This window comes from Aedes albopictus, chromosome 1, assembly GCF_035046485.1.
Source record: "Aedes albopictus strain Foshan chromosome 1, AalbF5, whole genome shotgun sequence".
Lineage (NCBI taxonomy): Eukaryota > Metazoa > Arthropoda > Insecta > Diptera > Culicidae > Aedes > Aedes albopictus.
The window spans coordinates 192,496,744-192,508,324 of NC_085136.1; the positions used below are offsets into that span (position 1 = coordinate 192,496,744).

Here is an 11,581-nt window from a genome sequence, read left to right on the forward strand (position 1 = left end):
AAGCTCTCACTCATACGTCTCTTGTCTCTCGGCAAAACGGGAGACGAGCACTTGCGATTGTGTGAAGCACACGCTTTTTTCGCACCGCACGGTGCATGCCGCCAATCCCTGAGTGGAGCAGCATTGGAAGCTTTGCATGATCCGGAACGTTGAACAGCAAAAATGCACCTTCCAAACGTTCCACCCATCGCGACCATTTCATTTTATGGCGATCGAAAGGCTCAATGGTGAACGTGGAGTGCATGGCAATTGGAGCAAGCACAGCCGCAGCCGGCGGCGGAGGAGGCACCAGATTAGCAGCAGGATTTCGTCGATTTTCATCTCCAGCCGGCAAACCTTCATTGTTCGACATCCTCGTCGTCAATATTTGTTGTAACCGAGAATATTCACGGGGTAATTTCGGTTATTTCACGGTAGAAACGCGCTTTTACTCGGATTAGAAATTCACTTCTGTATTACGTCCATCTTAGGTTTTACATAACTGGTCAGTACCACAGTACAGTCAAGGTAAGAGAAGTAAAAACATCGAAGTAGTTGTGTATAGAAAATAATGACACGGAGAGAAAATCTAAAGTTATAACAGGTACTTTTTCTTGTTGTGTCGTTGAATACATGGCGATTGAACACGGCATCTCTATTATTTTGAGCGCAAAACCGTATCAAATGCTTGAAAATCTAACATACAGTGTATCAAACAATTGTCCGTACAGCAATGTTTTCGTCAAAACAATTTTTCATTCTAATATTCATAGCTTTTTTGCACGTCAATTAGGCCGGAACAAATCTCATTTTCTTCTTTTGTCACTTTGCTCGTTGACTCGTCAAGGGGGGGGGATGATAAATAATAAACGTATTTCATGAAAAATTACCCAAACAATTAGGCAAAATCGCCAAACTCATCGGATTTGTTAAGAAATTTTCTCGACGACTCTAATTTCACTTGAACATTTTTAAATTTCCTAAATAATTTATTTGTGTCCCCCCTCAAAATGTCGAATTCCGACAAAAAAATTCCGAGGGGGGGGTGACATTAGAGAAAATCGAAATTTGTGTCAGCCTTAAAAACGCTGGAATTTTGGTGCGCGGTGTTGTTTTAGCTCCTCTCGCCTTCCTCGGTGTCAGATTACCACCCTATTCTGGAATTAGCTTTCTAGTATCCGGCATAGGCCAACCGGAACTCCTAGGTGGCGTATGGCGCACTCGCTAGCGGCCCAGCCGACGCTGTTGAACGCATTCTTTAAGTCCAGCGTGACGACCGCACAATAGCAGATTCCCGTTCACGTCTTTTGGAGCGCTATCTCGGCCGTTTTGGTTACTCTCGCCTTACTCGGTGTCACATTAACACCCTATTCTGGAAGTAGCTCTCTAGTACCCGGCATAGGCCAACCGGAACTCCTAGGTGGCGTATGGCGCACTCGCTAGCGGCCCAGCTGACGCTGTTGAACGCATTTTTTAAGTCCAGCGTGGCGACCGCACAATAGCAGATTCCCGTTCACGTCTTTTGGAGCGCTATCTCGGCCGTTTTGGTTACAGCCCTAATAGCGTCCACCGTCGATCGATCCTTTCGGAAGCCGAACTGCTTATCCGAGAGGCCAGAGTCATCTGATATCTCGGTATAGACCATCAGCCTCGACAGAATGATTCGTTCCAACAATTTCCCGGCAGTATCCAGAATGCAGATAGATCTGTATGCCAACGGGTCGTCAGGTGGCTTGCCGGGCTTAGGCAGTGGAAACAGTCTTTGGCTTTTCCACCTCTCGAGAAATTCACGTCTGTATTGCACTTCTGAACATGTCAGGGCTAGCCTCGATGGCCATCTTGATGGCTACTGTCGGGATACCATCCGGGCCCGGAGCCTCATTCAACTTAAGCGGAGCGACCTCGTGTTCCGACCATTGGAGACGGGGGCCCATGTATCGTGGCGTGGGAACAACGTTTCCACGATCTTCTGCTGCATCTCGGGGGAGCGTTCTAGGGATTCTGACGCGCTCTTCGTTTTGGCCATGACTACTCTGTAGGCATCACCCCAAGGGATCGTGTCGCCCGCTTACACGCCTTAATCTCTTTGTTCAGTACCAGTTTAGCCGCCCTGTAGGCTTCATTTCGTTACGTTCTGCGAACTCTTTGCATTCTCCTTCTAGCTCTTAGGCAGGATGCACGGAGTTCTGTGATTTCGGGACACCACCAGTATACCGGTTTGCGTTCATTTGTGGGTAGGGATCGCCTTGGCATTGCGGCGTCACATGCGTGGCTTAAGGTTCCCACTAGATCATCGCTGGATAGATCGTCGGTGTTACCCTCCATAAGCAATCGCTCCACCAATGTCGGCTTATCGAAGCGCGAGGTCAGCCATCCCCGATGACGGTCGATGACCTTTGGTTGTGGCCGTATTCCTCCATTTTCTACCCTGTATCGAATCGCCAGATGGTCACTGTGTGTGTATCCATCGTAGAGCCTTCAGTCCGAGCTAGGTTTCAAATCCGGGCTCCAGAAGGTCACGTAAATGACAGACTCTGCACCGTTCCTATTGTAGGTTTCTTGTCGTCTACGTTTGCGACATCCACGTTCAGTCTAGCCATAGCTTTGAGTATAGCCCAGCCTCACTGAATAGCCCAGATGTTGAAGACTCCACCGATGACCACGGGACCCAATCCGTTAGGACTGATCAAATGCACTTCTTAGTTATAGCAATAATATCTGGTCTTGTGAAAATAACTTTTTGTGTATGTACAATTTAATTGAACAAATGTATCAAAAACAAATCATTACTTAATTATATGATTTTTTTTTCCAGTATCATCCAGCGGTCAGAAAATTTCCGCCGACAGTCGCATGGAAGAGGTGAACCAATGGTGCCAACGCAAAGCGAAAAGTGCTTGTTCTAGGAAAATGTTACTCAAACGCCTGCCAATTTTAAGGTGGCTGCCATGGTAAGTAATTGACGCTTGATTGAATTGCTTTCGTTGAAATAATTAATTCAATTCTGATTCACGTTCCATTTGATAGATTTGCGGTCACGCAACAACCACAGTCTGTGCAACAACGTTTCTCCAGCTCTCTAATATCGTATTCTGTTTTTTTTTTTTTTGTGTTACAGCTACAACGGCATAGATGCTGTGGGAGACTTGGTGGCGGGAATAACCGTCGGTCTCACTGTGATTCCTCAAGCACTCGCCTATTCCGGTATAGCCGGGCTTCCCGCTGCGGTAAGTTGCTAATGTATGAGATTTGCGAATCAATTGATTGTTTTGATGATTGGAAACCAGCTAGGCAGATTGTTTCGTACTTAGGTACTAATCATCAACGGCGTAGAAAGCATGTTTACGAAAAAGTAGTTCAGGTGTAGCAATTGCACTAGATTGTCTGTTATCAGTTTGGTTATCTGATTATTCTTCTTTTCTTTTTTTTTCGCATAATGTCCTACTTGGATTGGAACACGTCTTGCGTTTCAAATTTTATTGGAGTACTTCCACAGTCAGCAACTGAGAGCTTTCCAATTGGGTTGTTTAATGAAGAGAACGTAACAAATGTCCATAGTTGACTCGCAATTTTTCTGGGTATAACCAAATCTTATCGCGGTACATTAACCCTTCACGACGCGCGCCCTTGTAAAAAGCCTCGCTCGTCGTAAACAGTGCGAGCGCGATACAATTTAGGGATCAAACCCTGGTCAAGCTATCAAGCAGGCGCGCGAATTAAGGTTAAAACAGTTTTTAAGCTTTTACAGTCCGCCCGCAGGCTTTTTTCGTACAAATTTTGGAACTGTAGTCTTGCAAACTTGCTCGTTTTACAAAATGAGCAGATCTCAAACGTTCTGCATAAATAGTTCAAACTGTGAAGTTGTAGATTACATATGGGAAACTACAGTCACCACCCAACTAACATTTTTGCTGAATAAGAGTTTATAAGAGCTTCCTTCCAAGAGCGTCTGCTTCATAAGCTTTTATGCAGCTACTTTTGTTAGTAGGGCATAGTCACAAATAATACATTTACAAGTTATGTGTTTTTTTAATTTAACGGGATTTACTAAACAGGGTAAATACTGCGTAAATTGATAGTCTCAATCTTCTCAGCAGTTTCAAAATATGAATCCTCCGCATATCGTTCTCATTCATGGTTTGCTGTGTGCTGCTACGTAAGAAATATCTTGATTTTTTTGCCATATGGTGTGACATGATACGAAATGCATACTTGGTAGTGTTACGCAGGGATAGAAGTGGAAAAAAGTTAGTTCTGTCCCAATCATTGATTCAACCTAACAAAACTAAGCATTTTATTTGGTCTAATTATAATACGATTTTCTGTTTTCTCCTTACAGTACGGTCTGTATGGTTCCTTCGTAGGATGTATCGTGTACATTTTCCTCGGTAGCTGCAAAGACGTCCCGATGGGGCCGTCCGCCATATCTGCTCTACTAACATATCAAACGGCACGCGGAAACGTGCATAAGGCTGTTCTGTTGTCCTTCCTAGCTGGAATCATTGAACTGCTGATGGGTATCTTCGGATTGGGCTTTCTGGTGGATTTCGTATCCGGACCGGTGTCCTCGGGATTTACCTCAGCAGTGTCGCTGATTATTGTAACGTCGCAAATCAAGGATGTCTTGGGTATTTCGGCTAAAGGAACCACATTCCTGGAAATTTGGCAATCAATCTTCAAAGACATTCACAACATTCGAGCGTGGGATACCGTGCTGGGTATCACATGCATTGCGGTGCTACTTATTATGAGAGTAAGTTTTTGTAACGCAGCAGTGAAGTGAAATTTTCTATATCTCATGATCCTTTCAATTCCAGATTGTAGCAGGACTGAAGGTGGGACCCCACGAGGACGATCTCAAATCGAAGAAACATCGAATCATCAATAAGTTCATGTGGTTGATTGGAACATCCCGCAATGCCATTCTAGTCGTAGTCTGCGGTGCCATAGGATACGTCTTTCAATCGTCAGCCTCAGCTCCATTCAAACTGATCGGCGATATTCCTCCCGGTTTGCCATCATTCCAAGTTCCTTCGTTTACTCTTAATGCCAATCAGACATCCAGTGGTCGGGAGGAAAGCTTCGCTGAAATTGTGTCCAGCTTGGGCTCGGGATTGATTGTGGTACCTTTGATCTCGCTCATGGAGAATATTGCCATTTGTAAAGCTTTCTGTAAGTATGGATTTATATTTTCAATAGTGTAGAAATGTCTAAATCTCTTTCAATCAACAGCTAACGGTAAACCCGTCGATGCCACCCAGGAGCTGATCGCCATTGGTGTTGCCAACGTTGCCAATTCCTTCGCACAAGGTTTCCCGGGAACCGGAGCCCTCAGCCGAGGTGCCGTGTTTAACGCTTCGGGGGTTCGTACGCCCCTAGCCAACATCTATACTGGTGCGTTGGTCATACTTTCGTTGATGTTCTTCACGCCGTACTTCTCGTTCATTCCTAAAGCCACCCTTGCTGCCATCATTATTGCTGCGGTGGTCTTCATGGTCGAAGTCAAAGTCGTGAAACCCATGTGGCGAACAAAGAGTGAGTATCATTGTTTCATATTTGTCAAGAAATTCAAAAAGTGCATCCTGCATGGTTTTCTAAGGGATCCATTTTTGTCAATGTACAGGAGAATCAGCCGCACATAGCTTCAGACATGTTTCGTGTTCACGTTTCTAATATCTTTTTGTGTTTTTGTAGAAAGCGACTTAATCCCTGGATTGGGAACATTCATTGCCTGTTTGGCTTTGCCATTGGAAGTCGGAATACTGCTAGGAGTGGGTTTGAACGTAATTTTCATTCTCTACCATGCTGCAAGACCCAAGATCAATGTCGAACGATTGACGGTAAGATTATTAAGATTAAGTTATCCGTTAAGCAACACTTAATCAATTCATTCTTTCGACAGAGTCCTGCCGGTACGGAATATCTCATTATCACCCCCGACCGTTGCCTCATCTTCCCATCGGTGGACTACGTGCGGAATCTGGTGACGAAGCATTCCATTCGCCAATCGCTGCCGGTTGTGATAGACTGCTCACACGTGTACGGAGCAGACTATACAGCCGCAACGGTGATCGAAAGTATTACTCAAGACTTTGCAAAACGTGATCAACCATTGTTCTTCTACAATTTGAAGCCCAGCGTTTGTGCAGTATTTGAAGGGCTGTCCCCTGTGGACTTTATTGTTTACTACCGAGAAGAGGATCTGGATGAGCTGATGAGGGAAAAGGCATACAAACCAAAACAGGTTTTAAGTGCATAGACATCGCTAGATTCTTTTGTCGTCAATTCAGGTTAAAATCAGTATTACTTATTAAAAAGTACACTATAGTTACCTAGTAACGCAGGCGTAACACTTAGACATTTAGGGTCGATTCCATTGTATAAAGATAAATATTGATTTGAACGATGATTTTAATATTTATTTATACGATATACGTAATATCCGTTTTGCTAGGTAACTTCTTTTCGGTTTAACATTTGTACACGATGATAGATGAAAAGTTTTTAAAGTATTATGATTTTCCAGCAGTACGTAAAATTTGTGCATACATGATAAAAAAAAATGTGCGAATCGAATATGGAGAATAGACTTGTGAATTAATAATCTTATTAGAAATTGTAAATCAGACTTGGAGAAACCCTAGCTTAATTGTATTTATTAATATCTAAGCATTGTATACCTATATTCTGAAGGTGAATACTATGCACAAATTACATGACGATTTATTCACCAACGCAACGTCCCTTGTAGGAAATTGAAAGAATAGCAGCTTACTATAGTTTTCCAATAGCGAACCAAAATTACCTGCTAGAGAATAATCAATCACTGCTTATGGTTAGAATCCTCAAAATTTTAGTCATATCATTTACAAAACGTAGTCAGGCCATAACATATTAGGAAGTATTGTACTTATATAATAGTAGACTAGATAAATAATGCTCTCCATTTGTAACAGTGTTTACCATTCGGAATTTAACATGTTTAAAAAACGAGTTTGTCTCCTGTTTGTTCCAGTAATTATAAATAGCTCCATATGTAAAATATGGGCCTATATGGGAGAGCTAATGTCACATGTGTAAGTGAAACGGAAAAAGATTATTCCATACATATGAATAAATAACTGTGATAAGGCTATAATTTATTAGAAATAAATTGAATATACAACAATTTCAAAATAGCAACGCAATCTCAATATCACACATCCAAGTTCATAGTTAATAGACATAGAACGCTTGCAAACAATAATGATATCAACCTGATTTTTTGCTCACGAAAATCATCGTTTTTTTTTGTTTTTTTTTTTTTTTTTACAAAAAGATGAAATATCATCGGGTATCTGAGAAGTGGGTCCTCGGGGTATGTGGGTTTCGACTCACTTAAACCCTCTCTCCCTTACCTTCGCGGTACGCCCGTTGATGAATTCCTCTATTATAGTGCATTTAGTTGGTACGAGTTTTCAAATGTGCGAAAACGTAAGATAGAAAAAGTGCGCGATTGCAACAAATCAACTCGTTGTGTTCAGAGCACTTATTCAGCATAAATCAAAGAAATAGCCGAAGACATCAACTGGATTTGATACAATCGTGCACTTTGATCCACGTTTTCGCACTTAGGAAGACTGAGTACGCAGTCCAGTGGTGAACTAAATGAGCAAAATACCTCTCACTATAAAATACATTACATCATACGTATATGAAGTGTATCTGATTCAAAGCATGAAACATAAACCCTTTTAAGCCAGTTTCTATATGCTATTCTTGTTAGAGTTATCTGATTTCAATATGAAAGCTGTATGAAAACAATATGCAAAAAATCTAATATACATTTTTTTGTAATAATGATTCGAATATGAAAAACCCTATTTAATCCACCTATGGTGAACAGAAGCCTTTTTACACTTATTAATATTTATTTTGTGTAGAAGATATCTCGGTAATCAAATGTCCAATACAAATAAGATTTTTTTTTAATTTTTATTTATGTGTATTTTAACTTAAATGCTAATTCTACACTAATACAAATAAGAATCCAGAGCGTTATAAGTACAAGAATGTGATAGCTTTCATTTGGTGCTAAGAGAACCTAAATTGGTTAACAGATGCCGATATACTTTTACTTTGTTAAAAATCTCAAAAAGTTTGGTTGTATTACTGCCAAATACTCTTTGAAAGATATCTGAGTAATTAAATAAATGAAGCTTTCATTTGGTGCTTAGAGAAATCAATTCGATTGATTAACGACTGAGAAATTTATTATGATACGCTTTGTCAAAAATCTCAAAAAGTTGAGTTGTATAAATCCCAAATACTCTTCGAAAGATATCTCAGTAACCAAATGTCCAATCTTAATAAAATTTGAAAGGGTTCAACTAGGATGTAGACTCTACTTCTTGTACAAAAATCATTTATGAAACTTTCCTTTGAAGACCGCAAAACGATTGGATTTTTGTGGAAAAAGTTATTGATTTATTACCGATTAGTGATCCAACGAGCGGCTTTTTGTTTTGTTTTATTAGCAGCACTGTAGCTGCTGCCTTGACTGCTGCTGTTTCCGGGGGTGGTGATGCCTCCCGCCACCCCATGCAACAACGGCAGCAGCAGTGCTGCTGATAAAACAAAACAAAAAGCCGTTCGTTGGATCACTAATCGGTAATAAATCAATAACTTTTTCCACAAGCATCCAATCGTTGTGCGGTCTTCGAAGGAAAGTTTCATAAATGATTTTTCTACAAGAAGCATTGATCGATTTGAATTAAGGAGACGAAGGGCGACCTCTGGGATTTTTTGTTTGAAAGTGTAACTTTTCCCATAGTAAATCCTATGCAAACTTTGAACCGCTTGCGCTAAATTATAGTTTCACCGATTGCGCTGAAATTTTGTACAGTTCATATGGGACATAAATGGGATCTAAAAAGTCGACTGGAGCGAGGATTTATTTTTTCCATACAAGCGGGTCCCATACTAATGTAGAGCCCAAATCGGTTGATAGACGGCTGAGAAATTTATTATGATTCACTTTGTCAAAAATCTCTGAAATTGTTAAGTAGTGCTACATGGTGCTACTCCCAAGTATTCTATGAAAGTTATCTCGGTAACCAAACGTCCAATCAATAGCGTTCTATTAGGATGTAGTAGCTTTCATTTGCTTCCAAGAGAAGCCAAATCGGTCAACAGACGGCTGAGAACCGTGACATTTTTTGTACCATTCTTATGGGTGTAAGAGAGTAAAAATATATAGTGAACCGATACTACGGAATACCCAGATCCAGTCCCTAGGCAGCATCTATTTATTTAAGTAACGCTAAAATCAAGACTTTTTTACCCCGTGTCCCCTTCCCCGTAACGCTTTTTTGTATGAATATTCTAAATTTTTTGTATGAGTCGTACGCTCGGTCGTACCACCGACGAACCGACGTGACAGTGGTGATTCAAAAGTGTCCCTCCCCAAATTTAACGGTCAACCACCGAAGCGAGCGATCGCTTCTGTCAAATCAACGCAGACGCGAACCGCTTCCTATATGAACACACTGGGGTTCGGTGTCGAGCTATCAAATCATCGCGAGCCGTTATAGAGGTGGCGATAGTGTTCGCCTATTTTTCATCATGGCGTCGCGGACAACAAATTTGAATTTATTTATTTGTTCTAGCTGTCACGTCGGTTCGTCGGTGGTCGTACTCCCCCTCCCCTTGCCCTAGAGCGTTATGTAAATAATTTATGGACGGCACCATGTTACGAAAAGACAACAGTGTTGAAATTGATTTTAACACCCACGTGTTTCAGCCAGAGTTTCAGCGCGACCACCTGCTCCTGTAAAGTTTACATTCATTAAACGAGCGATCTGCTGATCTAAAACGTCTGGTAAAATCGAGGGTAAAATGGATTTAAGTTCATTTTCGAGTTAATTTTACTAGCCGTTATAAAATGAACTTAAGTCCAAACTCAAAGCGTTCATTCACAAATCAGGCCAAATATTTCAGTAGATCCTATCAGCATTTGAGAGGCTCTCTTTGTTCACTTTCTCTTTTAATTATTACAATGTAAAGATACACTTTTCAACTATTTTTGCAGTAAATACAAATTAAAAGACGATTGTTTTGACCATCGTTCAATGCAAGGAGACAATCATAATTCAAATAAACAGCTGATATTTTAACGAAAGAGAGGGAAACTAAAGACACTATATGCAAAGACACCAAATGTTTCAATTGGAATTCCAAATTTGCTGTCATTGTCATTCCAATCGAAAGAGACCTGTCAAACGCGGTTTAAAAGCATTGCTCGACAGCATCATCGTCATGACCCTGGTCATGACGCGACAATCATCATCAACAGCAACATTCATCAGATTTCGTGTCTTTAGCATTAGTGTCCTTAAGGGAAACCAAAGAGAGCCTCTCTTCTGCAGAATGGACCTTTAGAAATGTTTGGCTTGAAATGTCATAACGCCAAAATTGGCATTTTCTGATATCCACCCACCCCTTCGTAACATTGTTTATAAGGGGAGGATTTTTTTTTGTTCGAGCTGTGTAACACCATGAAGGACACACCCACCAGCGTCATAACATATTGTGAACAAGCCCTAAAAAGTCCGCCACAACTTCTATGAGGGTTAAAATTTACTTTCATCTGGCTACATTTGCTTAAGGACGCTTAGTGCATCAGCCAAATAGGGCTGACTCATGATCGTCATCACATTTGTTTTATGGTATGCGTGCAAAACGATTACAATTTAGAAATTGATAAAAAAATATTACTCCTACCTGATTATTCTGGCTGAGATTGTATCATCCCAGAAAAAAGACATCCAGGCACTTATTCCACCTTAAATTTTGTCACAAAACTAAATAAATATTAATTTTCTTTGCTCAAAATATGAGACGTTGATTTCCACATCGTTTTCTTCTTCTTGGTCATGCTAGCACTCTCCCCGGGAAACACAATTTCAATGAATAATTTTACGTACTTAAACATTACATACACTACACAAAAAGTATCATAATAACTCTAAAACATAAATCCATTATTACAATCACTTTGCACGACTATTTTCCAGTTATTTGCACAGAACTATCAAATTAATCACTAAACTGCAATTTAAAAAATCTTTCTTATTCCATTTCTACCATACACTGTGTACGCTGAAGTATGGGTAGAAAATCATTAATCATCATATACAGTGATGTCAAATATGTTTTGCATCAAGTTGCCCATTTTTTTCCAAACGTGAAGCTAATTTAATTATTTTAAATGGAAAATATTTTTATTGAATTTGGTTTGATAATATATTATAATATATTTGATGACCTAATCCTATAACTCTAAAATATTTAGAAATAATACGACTAAAATCGTATGCTGAAAAAATAAACGCACTTATCGGCAACACTGCTGACCAGCGAAAATCATAAACATAAACAAAATTAGCTGTGCTGCTCAAACAAAAAAAGCATCGGATCATGCCGCGAGTGTCCAAAAAACGAAGAGCAGCAATCCTGCGGTGCAGCCAGAGGAAGAAGAGGGCAGCGGACAATCACCCGGACCAGATCCGCACGTCTGCGGCACCGGTGGACCCTGATTTGTTGGCAATTGAGCAGCCAGACG

The 11,581-nt window shown here is 40.6% G+C and overlaps 1 protein-coding gene across 7 annotated transcripts in view; it reads left to right on the top strand.

Moving 5' to 3' along the window:
• The window catches only part of LOC109423211 (sodium-independent sulfate anion transporter), a 151,912-nt gene extending 145,214 nt beyond the window's left edge, over positions 1-6,698 (top strand). For all 7 annotated transcript variants that reach the window (XM_062846062.1, XM_062846059.1, XM_062846058.1 and 4 more), the window contains 7 exons: positions 2,795-2,930; positions 3,098-3,206; positions 4,319-4,732; positions 4,797-5,151; positions 5,212-5,514; positions 5,674-5,819; positions 5,882-6,698. In XM_062846062.1, the coding sequence (XP_062702046.1) occupies positions 2,795-2,930; positions 3,098-3,206; positions 4,319-4,732; positions 4,797-5,151; positions 5,212-5,514; positions 5,674-5,819; positions 5,882-6,238 (1,820 nt within the window). In that variant the 3' untranslated portion in view covers positions 6,239-6,698. The remainder of the gene's footprint in view (positions 1-2,794; positions 2,931-3,097; positions 3,207-4,318; positions 4,733-4,796; positions 5,152-5,211; positions 5,515-5,673; positions 5,820-5,881) is intronic.
• The last annotated feature ends 4,883 nt before the right edge of the window (positions 6,699-11,581 follow it).